We start from the raw sequence: 16,762 nt of genomic DNA on the forward strand, positions 1-16,762 counted from the left end.
GAAACCACTTGAAAAGGAACTCTCATTTTTCAAATATCAAATGGAGTTTAAGTTTCATATAAGTGCTGTCAAAGCAGATTCCTGATCTTGTGGTTTCTCATAAAGGTAGATCTATTTGGGTTCAACTATGGAGCTGCATGAATTCAAAAAGCCAAGTTAATCTTATATTAGGCTACATGGAAACAATTACAAAGCCATAATGACTTGTGTTTAAGAGAGCTTTCACCAACTTGTGAAGCTTAAATTATAGCTATTCTTGGGCTTTCCTGTACAATAAATTCAAGGGTAGTGTTCATATAAAATTACAGGAGGCACAGTGGGTTCTCCCTTGGCCTTTACCTTGACTTTCTGCTACCAGAGTGTGACTTCTTCTTGGTCTTCTGGTAAGGCTGGTCCAGACTGGACTCTGTCCAGGGCGAGTGCTCGATGGGAGGGGGCTCCAATTCCAGGCTGGTGTTGAAAAGAGACTGTAGCTCCTCCAGGGTTGGAGTAGTAGTGGGAGACTCGTGGGGGCTAGGCCCAGGGGGGTGTGAGGGGTCAAGGGGAGGCTGGGGAGGATCTACTGGTCCTCCTAGGTGAGGGAGCTCCACGGATGGTTGAGATGACTGACTAATCACCTCTACTGGAGAAAAGTAAAGATACAATTGAATTCAGAGTGTTATTAAGTACTTTGGTGGTATTGTCATAACATGCTTATCAATAGAACTTTTACAAGACAAATTTTTGCACAGTGACTCTAACCTTCGTCGAGCAGTGCCGAATCCGACAGAGAGCTATCATCAGAAGTGCCCTGATCTGAAAACAAAAGCATAGCGAACAACCGTATTAATCCATTAATCTCAGGTCAGAGAGGAAAGATTTCAATGTTATTTTATCAGTTGGCCAGCAGGGTGGCGCTCACCTCTCTGTGTGCTGGTGCAGTCTGGCCGTGGTGAAGACCGCCCATGCTGTAGGCGCAGCTGAAACGCTGTGTCCTGCAGTTGTTTGACTTTCTTCTCCTCACGCTTGCACTGCTGTAACCGGCTTCTCTTCACCGCCTTGCTCTGGTGTTCCTCACAGCACAGTCTTTGGACCGCTTTGTGTATCTGCAACTGCAGGGATAGCTCAGCTTCCACAGAGTTCAGCTCAGAGTTCTACAGGATGTGACAAAAGGAGGTTGGGCAAACATGAGTGGCTGAACATGAAAGATCTCTTCCTGGCTCTTACGATGAAAGAAGCTTGATTATTGATGGTTGGTGGCAAGGAAGGTAGGACGATGGCTTGAATTGAGAAACATAATATTTCTCCAAGGGGAACCACGGGAGTGGCCTTCAGTACTAAGTACACCTGTGTGTGTGGCTTTTACAACTACTGTTAAAGGGATAGTCAGTGTAAATTACAATATTGTCCATGCCCAAACCCTGTCAGGCTCTTTACCACTGCTCCCTGTGGGATGCTCTGCTCTTCTAGTTTGAAGGCAGCTCCGATTCGTTGGCGGATTTGAGGTGGCTTCTCCCCAGGCAGCAAAGGGTAGTCTGCAGACAGCCGACCAGTCAGCTCCTATATGACATGGGAAAAAGACACCAGATGTAAGCTGGTTCAAATGTGATGGATCATATTCTGTTAATGCAACGCAACAAAAATAAATGTACAGTTCATTCAGAAAGCATACAGACACCTTGACTTTCAATTTCTTTATGTTACAGCCTTATTCTGAAATGGATTAAACAAACATTCCCGCTCATCAATCTACACACAATACCCCCTAATCAAAACAAAAAAGGTTTTTGATTTTTTTAATTGCAAAAAAATCTAACTGAAATATCACATTTACATAACTATTCATACTCTTAACTCCCATATACTTTGTTGATTCTACTTGGGTATGACGCTACAAGCTTGGCACACCTGTATTTGGGAGTTTCTCCCATTCTTCTCTGCAGATCCTCTCAAGTTCCGTCAGGTTGGATGGGGAGTGTAGCTGCACAGCTATTTTCAGGTCTCCCCAGAGACGTTCAAATCCGGGCTCTGGCTGGGCTGCTCAAGGACAATCAGAGACTTATCCCAAAGCCACTCCTGCGTTGTCTTGGCTGTGTGCTTCAGGTCCTTCTCCTGTTGGAAGGTGAACCTTCACCCCAGTCCGAGGTCCTGGACGCTCTGGAGCAGGTTTTCATCAAGGATCTCTCTGTACTTTGCTCCGTTCATCTTTCCTTCAATCCTGACAATTCTCCAAGTCCCTGCAGCTGAAAAACATCCCCACAGCAGGATGCTACCACCACCATGCTTCACCGTAGGGATGGTGCCGTAGGGATGATTGGCATTCAGGCCAAATAGTTCAATCTTGGTTTCATCAGACCAGATAATCTTGTTTCTCATCGTCTGAGAGTCCTTTAGGTGTCTTTTGGCAAACTCCAAGCGTGCTGTCATGTGCCTGTTTTACTGAGGAGTGGCTTCTGTCTGGCCACTACCATAAAGGCCTGATTGGTGGAGTGCTGCAGAGGTGGTTGTCCTTCTGGAAGGTTCTCCCATCACCACAGAGGAACTCTGGCGCTCTGCCAGAGTTATCATCGGGTTCTTGGTCACCCCCCTGACCAAAGGCCCTTCTCCCCGATTGCTCAGTTTGGCCAGACGGCCTGCTCTTGTAAGAGTCTTGGTGGTTCCAAACTTCTTCTATTCAAGAATGATGGAGGCCACTGTGTTCTTGAAGACCTTCAATGCTGCAGAAATGTTTTGGTACCCTTCCCCAGATTGGTGTCTCGACACAATCCTGTCTCGGAGCTATACGGACAATTCCTTCGACTTTTAGCTCTGACATGCACTGTCAACTGTGGGACCTTATAAAGCCAGGAGTTGATCCTTTCCAAATCATGTCCAATTAATTGAATTTACCACAGGTGGACTCCAATGAAGTTGTAGAAACATCAAGGGTGAACAATGCTAACAGGATGCACCTGAGCTCAATTTCTTGTCTCATGGCAAAGGGTCTAAATACTGATATTTTAGTTATTAATTTTTAATACATTTTCAAAAATGTCTAAAAAACTATTAATGCTTTGTCATTATGGAATATTGTATGTAGATTTATGAGGAACATTTTTAATTGAATCAATTTTAGAATAGGATGTAATGTAACATGTGGAAAAAGGGAAGGGGTCTGAATACTTTCCGAATGCACTGTATGTTAAAGGAATACTTCGAGATTTTGTCAATTAATCCCTTTCTCTACTTCCCCAGAGTCCGATGAACTCGTGGATACCATTTTTATGTATGCGTGCAGTTTGAAGGTAATTGCTAACTAGCGTTATCGCAATGACTGGCAGTCTGTTATCGTAGACTTCCAGTCATTGCATTAACACTAGTTAGCATTGGCTTGCAAAACTACCACTAACTTCCTTCATACTGGATGCAGAGACATACAAATTGTATCCAAAAATATAAAATGCAACATATAAAGTGTTGTTCCCATGTTTCATGAGACAAAATAAAAAAGTTTTCCAAATGCACAAAATGTTGATTTCTCTCAAATTTGGAGGACAAATTTGTTTACATCCCTTTTAGTGAGCATTTCTCATTTGCCAAGATAATCCATCCACTTTACAGGTGTGGCATATGAAGACACAACATGATCATTACACAGGTGCACCTTGTGCTGAGGACAATAAAAGGCCACTTTTAAAGTGTGCAGTTTTGTCACACAACACAATGCCACAGATGTCAAGTTTTGAGGGAGCATCCAATTGGTATGCTGACTGCAGGAATGTTCACCAGACCTGTTGCATGTTCATTTCTCTACCATAAGCTGCCCCCAATGTAATTTTTAGAATTTGTCAGGGGGGTGCTGAGGACTATTTATGTCTGTAATAAAGCCCTTTTGTGGGATTGAAACTCACCCCCAGTGTGTGGGCCTGGCTGCCAATTGGGTGGGCCTGTGGCCTCCAAGGCCCATCCATGGCTGCACCCCAGCCTAGTCATGTGGAATCCGTAGATTAATGCTGAATGAATTTATTTTAATTGACTGATTTCCTTATATGAGTTATAACTCAGTAAAATCTTTGAAAATGTTGAATGCCTGGGGCGGCAGGTAGCCTAGTGGTTAGAGCGTTGGGCCAGTAACTGAAAAGGTTGCAAGATCGAATCCCAGAGCTGACAAGGTAAAACTCAGTCATTCTGCCCCTAAACAAGGCAGTTAACTCACTGTTCCTCGGCCGTCATTGTAAATAAGAATTTGTTGTTAACTGACTTGCCTAGTTAAATAAAAGGTTAAATGTTGCGTTCATATATTTGTTCAGTATACATATTATATTAGTTAGTAATTCAGAGTCAATTGGTCCCCATTCCCTCCAAATCTACCAAGTTCCATGAACCCTCATTGAGTTAATTTTATTTTCCCTTCATTTTGAAATATTGTTTAACAAAAATCTATCCTGCCTTACATGCTGGGACATGGATATTGTTCTCAAATGTTTGTTACGCAATGCTGCTTTTCTATAGTTCCTACTCTTTCACAACACATTCTTAAAGCCTCACCAGCCCAGTGTATTCATCTCACTGGTCTACCTTCTAGCAACACAAACTCAACCTGAGTGTGAGAAATTGCATTATTATTGATTTCATTTGGGAACAGACATAACACACACCACACCCTGTGTTTGTTTTGTGTCAGTCTCAATAAAAAAGGTCTATTTTTTCTCCCAGACAAAGACAATAGTGTCAGAACGGTTGGTCATGATCTGAGTCACTGTCGTGTTCCTGAGAGCATGAAGAGGTGTCATCAGAGCCTCCTACCGGGCAGCACACCTTGACAAGACAAGTCCCGACAGGAGAGCCAAGCCCAATTTTCAACAGAAAATAATGATCAGAACTGGTCTGTATCCCAAATAGCACCCTACATAGGGCACTAGTCCAAAGTAGTGCACTATGGGAAGCAGCCCCTCATAACGATGACGGATGAGACAGGGACATTGTCAGGGCTGAATTAGTTGCAGAGAGCCAGGTATGGGAGAGATAATTTAGTGTTGACTAATAGGGAAACTTAAGGTCCATTGGCTGCCTCCAAATTGCCCCAACTTGTCTTAAAACCCAACAAAACAAACCAAAGCCTTTCATTTCAGACTGTGGGCAGTCTTTATTGCCTCAGTAGTTTCAGAGTGCCAGGCAATTTTTTCATTAACATCTCAAAATAAAAAATACAAACTCACAATTGTCTTGACAGTATCAGTTTAGTATATTAAGCTTTCGTATTGGTGTCTTTGTCAGAGCTTGATTAACATCTCTATGAAAGCCACGCCCCCCTCCCCCCATCACGGTCATGGTTTCACTGATGGGGAAATTCCAACTAATGTCATGGTGAAAATGGCCTGAACCCTGATAGTGGAGTGAGTCTGTGTGTAACATGTGTCTGTACCTAACATGTGTGTCCTATATCCAGGGGTACTCACAGCCTCTCGGATGCAAAGCTTCTTCAGCTCCAGTAGGCAGAGCTCTAGTCGGTCTTCCAGTGACTGGTGCTTGAGCTTGACGGCCCGGGTGTGAGTGGTCACGTCCTTCATAATGGTGGCAGGACTATCAGGTCCTGGGACACACAATGACAAAGAGGCTACTGTGAAGTCTAAGGATTGAAAAGAGCGAGGTTATAGATAGATGGACACAATTCTTTGGCCCAAGTTTTCAAATTGGTAATGCTTGCTTGTCAATTTCATATGGTTGCAGCTGTATCACGCAGATAGCCCAACTGACTGGAAAGAATAAACTATGACCAAAACTTTTAAAAAAAGGTTTCGATACAAATGCAACCAAAAATGTTGCTCCAATCCTGAGGTTCTGCCCCATTCACGAGCAGCAACGTTGAAGATGGTGAGCCAAGATGACACCTAGACAAGACATGTTTCTCTTAAGACACAATGAGTGTCTGTACTCATACTATTATGTGTTTTATTGACTGATAGTATCAACCTGGGAGTGAAACCAAGGTGATAAACAATGTGGTTGCCCTACAGAACCACCGGAGACTAATGACAACTGGGTTACATCCCAAATGGCACCCTACTCCCTACATAGTGCACTACTTTTGACGAGAACCCTGTGGGTAGCCCAAAAGTAGTGCACAATATAGGGAGTAGGATGCCATTTGGGACGAAAACCCTGAGTTCATTCACAGGGCTACTAATGTCTCCAGGCCAGCTGCATTGTGTGTCACATGCTTTCAGAGATTATCAACTCAATCCCTGCAGGTACTGACAGACAGCGGTGAAAGCCACCGGGGGTGTGACAGATAAATAAAGATGTCACACAGAAACTGCCACCGGAATGGCAACCATGCAGGAGAATATAAACAGTAGAAAACATGGCAATGACTGAATGACAAAAACCCCCGATTCTGTCTGGATGGATAATCTCCATTGTGGGTAAAAGACTAAATAACATCTGCAGTGAAGAATGTGACCAGCAATAGCTCAGCTACTGGTTTATAGAAACCATTGGTAGTGGCCACGGCATCTTCTTAGAAATGGAGCACCAAAGAATAAATAAAAGGATTATAAACCACTTTTGAGTAGTGTGGCTTGCTTGCTTACTACTTCATTATAACTGGAACACAAATAGGTTTTTAAGACAAAACCCATGACAAGTTAGACATTTTTGGGACTAATCTCTCACTATAGGTGTCCCATTATAATGAATAAATGTTAGTGTCATGGAAGTTGATAAACGTATTTGGTGCTTACCAGAGTGGAGAATGATACCACTGTCTGTGTCACTGATCTCTTCTTTACCCTCCATGTCTGTGAGTCTGGTGGTTTACAGGGGCGAGGGAACAGGAAAATGTCTAGTTTCACGATGCCCTGCAAAATTAAACACGTTAATTTTCTTCAAAGATACATTTTATTGTCCATTTACATGGAAATTCATTTTAAAAGTCAGCAATTTTAAAAGTCATGCAATTTTTTTTTTTTTACAAAACTTCTATACGGCCTCACTATACTACAGAGAATAATCCTGTTTAATAGTAGTAAATTGTTGCTTTTCAGGAAAATTAGAATGTCTCATTTTAGAAAAAATGAATGGATCCATCCACCACTAAGAGACGATTACACTTTCAACACCCCACTTAACCCTTAAACCATGAAAAAGTCCATGTGACACAAAATCAAGGGGGTCAAACCAAATTCCCTGTGAATTTGCACAGTAAACAATGGAGTGGACCACTCTTTCCTATTACTATGAGCCGTTACTCCCTGTCAGCACAGCCTCACCAGGGTTTCAAACCAGAGTGGATTCAGACTGACTATCTAACTCTCAGGTTGTGTCCTAAACGGCACCCTATTGACTATATAGTGTTAATTTTGACACCACCTGGTATAGAGGTCCTGGATGGCAGGGAGCTCGGCCAAAGTGATGTACTGGGCCATAAGCACTACCCTCTGTAGCACCTTGCTGTTGGAAGCCAAGCAGATGCCATACCAAGCGGTGATGCAGCCAGTCAAGATGCCCTATATAGTGCAGCTGTAGAACCTTTTGAGGATCTCAGGACCCATGAAAAATCTTTTCAGCCTCCTGGAATGGAAAGAGAAATTGTGCCCTCCATGATAAAGCCGTAGTGATGTGGACACAGAGAAACTTGAAGCGCTCAACCCGCTCCACTACAGCCCTGTCAATGTGAATGATGGTGCATTTAGTCCTCCGTTTCCAATAGTCCACGATCAGCTCCTTTGTCTTACTGACGTTGAGGGAGAAGTTGTTGTCCTGGCACCACACTGCCAGGTCTCTGACTTCATCCCTATAGGCTGTCTCATCGTCGTCGGTGATCAGGCTTACCACCATTGTGTCGTCGGCTAACTTAATGATGGTGTTGGGAGTCGTGCACGGCCACACAGTTTTGGGTGAACAGGGAGTACAGGAAGGGACTAAGCAGGAAATCCAGGATCCAGTTGCAGAGGGCGGTGTTCAGTCCCAAGGTCCTTAGCTTAGTGATGACTTGGAGGGCACTATGGTGTTGAACACTAAGCTGTAGTGACTTAAGTGTTCCTTTAGTCCAGGTGGGAAAGGGCAGTGTGGAGGTCAATAGAGATTGCGTCATCTGTGAATCTGTTGTGGCGGTATGCAAAATGGAGTAGGTCCAGGGTATCTGGGCTGATGGTGTTGATGTGAGCAAAGCATTTTATGGCTACATATGTGAGTGCTACGGGGCAATAGCCATTTAGACAGGTTACCTTGGTGTTCATGGGCACAGGAACTATGGTGGTCTGCTTGAAACATGTAGGTATTACCGATTGGGTAGTGACTGAAAATACTTGCCAGCTGGTCAGCGCATTCTCGGAGTACGCTTCCTGGTAACCTGTCTGGCCCTGCAGACTTTTGAATGTAAACCCATTTAACCTTATTGGGATAGGGGGCAGCATTTTCACTTTTGGATGAATAGCGTGCCCAGAGTAAACTGCCTCCTACTCTGTCCCAGATGCTAATATATATTTTATATTATTATTAGTATTGGATAGAAAACACTCTGAAGTTTCTAAAACTGTTTGAATGAGGTCTGTGAGTATAACAGAACTCAAATGGCAGGTGAAAACCTGAGAAAAATCCAACCAGGAAGTGGGACATCTGAGGTTTGTAGTTTTTCAAAGCTTGGCCTACTGAGAACATAGAGATATGGATGAGGTTGCACTTCCTATGTTAAAAACATCCTAACGCTTGATTCCATACATCGTTTGACATGTTTCTAAAAGACTGTAACGGAACTTTTCGAGTTTTTATCTGGATGAAATGCTCGCGCCTCGTGAAGATGGATTACTGGGCTGAACACGCTAACAACAAGTGTCTATTTGGACATAAATGATGGAACTTTATGGAACAAATCAGTCAAAGGTAAGTGAATATTTATGGTGTTCTTCCAAAATGGCTGCTATTCCTCTGGCTGTTTTGGGTTCTGAGCGCCGTTCTCAGATTATGCTTTTTCCGTAAAGTTTTTTTTGAAATCTGACAGCGGTTGCATTAAGGAGAAGTCTATCTTTAATTCTGTGAATAACACTAGTATCTTTTATCAATGTTTATTATGCAAAATCACCAGATGTTTTGGAATCAAAACATTACTGCACATAAAGGCGCCAATGTAAACTGAGATTTTTGGATATAAATATGCACATTATCGAACAAAACATACATGTATTGTGTAACATGATGTCCTATGAGTGTCATGATGAAGATCAAAGGTTAGTGATTCATTTTATCTATATTTCTACTTTGTGACTCCTATCTTTGGCTGTGTTTTTTCGACTTGGCGGTGATTTAACATAATCATATGTTGTGCTTTAGCTGTAAAGCATTTTTGAAATTGGACACGATGGGTAGATTAACAAGATGTTTATCTTTTTTTTGAATTTTGCGCGCTGCCTTTTCAGTGGAATGTTGTCGCTAGCGGAACCCCTGCACTAGAAAGGTTAAAACCTCCTTGGGCTAGGGGGCAGTATTTTGACATCCGGATGAAAAGCATGCCCAAAGTAAACTGCCTGTTACTCAGGCCCAGAACCTAGGATATGCATTGGTAGATATATTTGGATAGAAAACACTCTAAAACTGTTAAAATAATAAGTTTCTAAAACTGTTAAAATAATGTCTGTGAGTAGAACAGAACTGATATGGCAGGTGAAACCGAGGAAAAAGCCTACCACCGTTTCCAATGGCTGTCATGTTTATTATGAGGCGAAATCCTCCCAGATTGCAGTTCCTAGGGCTTCCACTAGATGTCAACAGTCTTTAGAGTTTCAAGCTTGTTTTTGGAAAAATGCTAGAATTTGTAGTTTTTCTAAGTGGCTCCCATTTTTGCTGTAGTGTTTTCATGCGCGTGGGTGAGAGGGTGTTCTTTGTTGTTTATCTCCGGTATAGACAATAACGATTCTCAGTCTTAAATTTAATCATTTATTTACATATTAGGTTTCGGAGGTTTGATTATAAACGTTGTTTGACATGTTTGGTGAAGCTTATTGGTAATGTTTGGGATTCATTTTGTATGCATTTTGAAGGAGGGAAACCGGTGGATTATTGAATGAAGCACGTCAGCTAAACTGAGTTTTTGGGGTTATAAAGAAGGACTTCATCGAACAAAAGGACCATTTGTGATGTAGTTGGGACCTTTTGGAGTGCCAACAGATGATGCGGGGCGCTGTCTTCAGATAATCGCATGGTGTGCTTTCGCCGTAAAGCCTTTTTAAAAATCTGACACAGCGGCTGGATTAACAAGAAATTAAACTTCATTTTAATGTATGACACTTGTATTTTCATGAATGTTAATTATTTCTGTATTTTGAATTTCGCGCTCTACAATTTCACCGGATGTTGTGTAGCTAGCGGAACGCCTGTGCCAGAAAGGTTAACGAAGCCGGTGACTGATGTGGTAAACTCCTCAATGCCATCGGATGAATCCCGGAACATGTTCAAGTCTGTGCTAGCAAAAAAGTCCTGTAGCTCAGCATCCGCCCACTTGTGTATTGAGCGTGTCACTGGTACTTCCGGTTTGAGTTTCTGCTTGTAAGCAGGAATCAGAAGGATAGTGTTAAGGTCAGATTTGCCAAATTGAGGGCAAGGGAGAGCTTTGTATGTGTCTCTGTGTGGAGTTAAGGTGATCAATAGTTTTTTAGCCTCTTGTTACACAGATGATATGCTGGTAGAAATGAGGTAAGACAGATAGTTTTCCTGCATTAAAATCATCCGGCCTCTAGGCACGCGGGCCTCTGGATGAGCATTTTCTTTTTTGCTTATGGCCCTATACAGCTCATTGAGTGTGGTCTTAGTGCTAGCAACAGTTATTTGTGGTAAATAGACTGCTAATATTAGATGACAACTCTTGGTAAATAGTATGGCCTACAGCTTATCATGAGGTATTCTAACTCAGGCGAGCAGAACCTTGAGACTTCCTTAACAATAGCTGGTGCACAATCTCTAATGTTTCTCCAACCAAATGTTACTTTGGTTGACCATGTCCTTGGAGCCATTTTGGCTCCTTCAGCTAGAGGCCAGTTGGTGGAATGACTCAGGTATGACATGATCCTGCTGACATCACCTTGATCCCAGATCCCATACACTGTGTCCAATGCAAGACTAGTATGACATACGACTCTTGCTATACAGAGTCTAGGGAGCTTCCTGTGACTAAAGCGGTTTGTGAAACTCCCACATCATTAGAATGACTGACTGCAAATCACAGTTCAGGCAATGATTACTTAAGAGAGAACAAAAAGCAAGGGTAATTTAAATTGGCTGATGCAACTGTGTGTAGAAGGCGTAAATGATAACAATGTGTTTATTTTCCCGAAACCTTTTGAATCCCAATGCAATGCACATAGAGACATGTGGGATGAGGTTATAACGGAATGAAATTCCAATCTCCGGTCTATAGCATGCAAGGCAGGTTGTTTTGTGGAAAAGCTGCCACGATATTTATTATCTTAGGGAATTCTTTATATACAACACGCAATAAATGTTATAATAAAACAGGGGCATAATGTATTATACCCAAGACTGTGAATGATTATAAGACTCAAACCTCAATATCTATATGGCCAAATGATAAAGTATACAGCGAGGCAAAGGTAGACACAAAAAACAGTCTAAACATTTCAACAAAATACTGACGTAGGCGTTAAACAGGAAATGATTCATTCCGCGTCAATCAAGTGTCCATTATCTCCCCTGGTAGCTTACACGAAGCATAAAGACTGTATAACAATTGAAACAGCCCCCGTCACTTTCAAGAAACCATTTAAAACCGAACATGTCTACACGACCCCCACATGGTTCCAATAGCCATGGTTACTGGGTCAACTAAAATGAAGATGGTCAAAAATATATATAATTAAAGGGCATTACGCAACAAGCTTTTTCTACTTCAATACAAACTTGGTTCTCCTAGTAAAGGATAGTGGACAGGGAATTACAACAAAATAAATTACTCTCGGCGTAGGTTACGTTTCATGATAAAAATATATAAAGTATTTTGACTATAAACAGTGAACTAAATGTTCACTTCAACTGGACAACAAGTCGGAAAACAGTTTGCGTACATATGCTGTGTGTAAAATTAAAGCACATTAAAAGGAAATGTACTTACATTTTCAATAATTTGGTTCAAAAGCCGACTCCTGAAAACTGCCTAACTATTCCCGTATTCCCCACTGGAATGGAAGTGATTGAAAGGAAAACTGTGATTAGAAGTAAGGTAGGAGAAGGATGACTCAACCACAAAAAGGGGAGTTGTTTGCCAAGGCACGCATGGTGCATACCTGTGCACTGCTGAACCTTCAGGACAGGACGCGATTTAATGCACTGCTTTGAAATGTGTCAACAATGATGATAATGGGAATTGTTACATTTCAATTAGTCCCTTATCAAGGTGCGAGGTGAAAACCAGGTACAGTATGAAGAGAGATTAGGCTACAACGAACCGATTGTGTCAAATATCAATGTGCATTTTATCATAGTCTGACGTTATTGATTTCACAAGAACACTGCAATCACAATTATTTGTAAGTGGTTGATACCATTTTCATAAAATGTTATTGGTCACATACACGTGTTTAGCAGATGTTAAAGAAGTAATAAGAGTGAATCATTGTTAGTTGTAAGTCTAATGTTTTTTTCCTATATCTTCACATAAATGTTAGCATGGCTATAAAACTGGCTACAGCTCAGTAAAAGGTTTGTTAATGAGATACACACCAAATGTATAAGTAATTAATTTACCACATTCAGACACAAGTTACCACTTTTAATACATGCATAAACATTGATACTGATTTGTTATTATGTACATTTACTGCCCTCTCCTGACCACTTCAGTAAGTTGTCTTGGAACTATCCAAATGAGTTAAGAATTTGATTTTAAAGTCATACAGCAGTTTAGAGCAGGGGTTCCAAACCTTCTTCACTCAGGCATTAGAGAACATCCTGTAAGCGCGCGCCACGTAATTTCTATGGGCACAAGACCTGTTCACTCCCCTTTTGTTGGTTGATAAAATGTTGCAGCAATAGCTCTCTAAGGTCTGCAATGACTGACATGACAAGAGGAAAACTGCTGATGCACTACCAAATTTCGAAACTGCATCTTTTGCATTCTACTATAACAACTTTCAGGAGTAAGTTGAAAGCCGGAAGGAGTTCCTTTAAAAACACACACACAAAGTTTGGGAACCACTGGTTTATAAGACTTCAAATAACTTAAAGATTCACTTACAGTGCCTTCAGAAAGAAAGTATTCACGCCACTTGGCTTTTTCCACATGTTGTTACATAGTGGGATTAAAATGGATTTAATTATACTTTTTTGTCAACGATCTACTCAAAATACTCTTAATGTCAAAGTGGAAGACAAATGCCAACATAAAACATTTGAAAATAAAACACTAATATATCTTGATTAGATAAGTATTCAACCCCCTGAGTCAATATGTTAGAATCCCATTTGGCAGAGATCACAGCTGTGAGTCTTTTTGGGTAACTCGAAGAGCCTTGCACTCCTGGATTGTACAATATTTACCTGTTTTTATTAATTTATATTCTTCAAGCTCAGTCAAGTTAGTTGTGTCTTGTTTTAAGTCAAAACTGCAACTAGGCCACTCAGGAACATTCAGTGTTGTCTTGGTAATGCTGTATATTTGGCCTTGTAGGTAATTGTCCTGCTGAAAGGTGAATTTGTCTCACAGTGGTTGTTGGAAAGCAGACTGAACCAGGTATTCCTCTAGGATTTAGCATGTGCTTAGCTCTTTTCCATAAATTGTTATCCAAAAAGAACGCCCTAGTCCTTGCCGATGAAAAGCATACCCATAACATGATGCAGCCACCACTATGCTTGAAAATATGAAGAGTGGTACCTGTATGTTATGTTTGGGGCAAATCCAACACAACGCTGTTTATTCAGGACAAAAAGCTCATTTCTTTGCAGTATTACTTTAGTGCCTTGTTCAAAACAGGATCCATGTTTTGGAATATTTGTATTCTGTACAGGCTTCCTTCTTTTCACTCTGTCATGTAGGTTAGTATTGTTGAGTAACTACAATGTTGTTGATCCATCCTTAGTGTTCTATCACAGCCATTAAACTCCGTAACTGTTTTAAAAAGTCACAATTGGCCTCATGATGAAAACCCTTAGCGGTTTCATTCCTCTCTGGCAAGAGTTAGGAAGGGCACCTTTATCTTGTAGTGACTAGGTGTATTGATACACCATCCAAAGTGTAATTAATAACTGGACAGTGCTCATAGGGATATTAAATGCTTGCTTCTTTTTTTTGCCATCTACCAATAGGTGCCCTTCTTTGCTGGGAATTCCCTGCTCGACTGAGGGACCTTACAGAGAATTGTGTGCGTAGTACAGAAAAGGGGTAGTCAGGAAAAAAAATAATGTTATAACCACAATTATTGCACACAGAGTGAGTGCATGCAACTTGTGATACAGTGGGGAGAACAAGTATTTGATAACTTGCAAAATCGGCAGTGTTCCCTACTTACAAAGCATGTAGAGGTCTGTAATTTTTATCATTGCTACACTTCAACTGTGAGAGACGGAATCTAAAACAAAAATCCAGAAAATCACATTGTATGATTTTTAAGTAATTCATTTGCATTTTATTGCATGACATAAGTATTTGATACATCAGAAAAGCAGAACTTAATATTTGGTACAGAGATCATACGTTTTCTGTAGATCTTGACCAGGTTTGCACACACTGCAGCAGGGATTTTGGCCCACTCCTCCATACAGACCTTCTCCAGATCCTTCAGGTTTCGGGGCTGTCGCTGGGCAATACGGACTTTCAGCTCCCTCCAAAGATTTTCTATTGGGTTCAGGTCTGGAGACTGGCTAGGCCACTCCAGGAACTTGAGATGCTTCTTACGGAGCCACTCCTTAGTTGCCCTGGCTGTGTGTTTCAGGTTGTTGTCATGCTGGAAGACCCCCCAGCCACAACCCATCTTCAATGCTCTTACTTTGGGAAGGAGGTTGTTGGCCAAGATCTCGCGATACATGGTCCCATCCATCCTCCCCTGAATACGGTGCAGTCGTCCTGTCCCTTTTGCAGAAAAGCATCCCCAAAGAATGATGTTTCCACCTCTATGCTTCACGGTTGGGATGGTGTTCTTGGGGTTGTACTCATCCTTCTTCTTCCTCCAAACACGGCAAGTGGAGTGTAGACCAAAAAGCTCTATTTTTGTCTCATCAGACCACATGACCTTCTCCCATTCCTCCTCTGGATCATCCAGATGGTCATTGGCAAACTTCAGACGGGCCTGGACATGCACTGGCTTGAGCAGGGGGACCTTGCATGCGCTGCAGGATTTTAATCCATGACGGCGTAGTGTGTTACTAATGTTTTCTTTGAGACTGTGGTCCCAGCTCTCTTCAGGTCATTGACCAGGTCCTGCCGTGTAGTTCTGGGCTGATCCCTCACCTTCCTCATGATCATTGATGCCCCACGAGGTGAGATCTTGCATGGAGCCCCAGACCGAGGGTGATTGACCGTCATCTTGAACTTCTTCCATTTTCTAATAATTGCGCCAACAGTTGTTGCCTTCTCACCAAGCTGCTTGCCTATTGTCCTGTAGCCCATCCCAGCCTTGTGCAGGTCTACAATTTTATCCCTGATGTCCTTACACATCTCTCTGGTCTTGGCCATTGTGAAGAGGTTGGAGTCTGTTTGATTGAGTGTGTGGACAGGTGTCTTTTATACAGGTAACGAGTTCAAACAGGTGCAGTTAATACAGGTAATGAGTGGAGAACAGGAGGGCTTCTTAAAGAAAAGGTCTGTGAGAGCCGGAATTCTTACTGGTTGGTAGGTGATCAAATACTTATGTCACGCAATAAAATGCAAATTAATTACTTAAAAATCATACAAAATTTGATTTTCTGGATTTTTGTTTCAGATTCTGTCTCTCACAGTTGAAGTGTAGCTATGATAAAAATGACAGACCTCTACATGCTTTGTAAGTAGGAAAACCTGCAAAATCGGCAGTGAATCAAATACTTGTTCTCCCCACTGTATTTGTACTCCATAACTTATTTAAGCTCGCCACAACAAAGGGGTTGAATACCTATTGACTCAAGGCAGTTCAGCTTTATATTTTGTTATTAATTTGTTAACATTTCTAAACACATAATTCCACTTTGACATAATGGATTATTGTGTGTAGACCAGTGACACAAAATCTCAATTGAATCCATCTTAAATGCAGGCTATAACACAACAAAATGTGGAAAAATTCAAGGGGTGTGAATATCTTCTGAAGGCACATCCCAGAGGGTTATTTCATAGAGAATCTAGGCCTATTATACCACCAAACATCAAATGTAATTCATTTTCATTGACTCTGCTATTTTTCAATCCTCTACATTTTGATCCCCTGAGATACACTGTAGCAGTTGAACTCATTGCTCAAGTGTAGTCAGATCTTTAGGCTCGCACGCGCCGCATCAAAAGTGGATCTAGCATTTGTCTGCTGTTCATTCAGCGCACTGTTTTTTAAGCTGGGTGTACCACTACACCCAGCTTAAAACACCATCCCAGAAAAGTTTGAGATCGGCGATAAAAATCACCATGTCGTTGCCTAGTCTGGGTGTGCGGCTGTGAGGGGGTCAAAGACGCAATCTGAGGACTACTGATCTTTGAGCAGTCCCAGATGTCCTGATGTTTTCAAACACGTTTGCACAAAACCTGCAATGCTCTTGTAGTGTGAGATGTGCAACGACTAGTTTTGAGAAGGGTGGTCAGCAATATCCCATGAGATGCTGAAGTTGTTTCGCATCA

At 41.7% G+C, this 16,762-nt stretch overlaps 1 protein-coding gene across 5 annotated transcripts in view; it reads right to left on the bottom strand.

The window, feature by feature from the left end:
- The window catches only part of inavab (innate immunity activator b), a 46,763-nt gene that overhangs the window by 4,829 nt on the left and 25,172 nt on the right, over positions 1 to 16,762 (bottom strand). Inside the window, exons 1-7 of one of the 5 annotated variants that reach the window (XM_042298243.1) lie at positions 12,080 to 12,221; positions 6,702 to 6,818; positions 5,418 to 5,551; positions 1,417 to 1,539; positions 902 to 1,133; positions 742 to 795; positions 340 to 622 (exon numbers count right to left, since the gene is read on the bottom strand). In XM_042298243.1, coding sequence (XP_042154177.1) covers positions 340 to 622; positions 742 to 795; positions 902 to 1,133; positions 1,417 to 1,539; positions 5,418 to 5,551; positions 6,702 to 6,756 — 881 coding nt within the window. In that variant the 5' untranslated portion in view covers positions 6,757 to 6,818; positions 12,080 to 12,221. Of the gene's footprint in view, positions 1 to 339; positions 623 to 741; positions 796 to 901; positions 1,134 to 1,416; positions 1,540 to 5,417; positions 5,588 to 6,701; positions 6,819 to 12,079; positions 12,222 to 16,762 lie in introns of those variants that run through there. The other 4 variants (XM_042298238.1, XM_024375642.2, XM_042298235.1 and 1 more) reach the window with 4 other exon arrangements.

Source organism: Oncorhynchus tshawytscha, linkage group LG02 (genome assembly GCF_018296145.1).
Source record: "Oncorhynchus tshawytscha isolate Ot180627B linkage group LG02, Otsh_v2.0, whole genome shotgun sequence".
NCBI classification, from domain to species: Eukaryota; Metazoa; Chordata; class Actinopteri; order Salmoniformes; family Salmonidae; genus Oncorhynchus; species Oncorhynchus tshawytscha.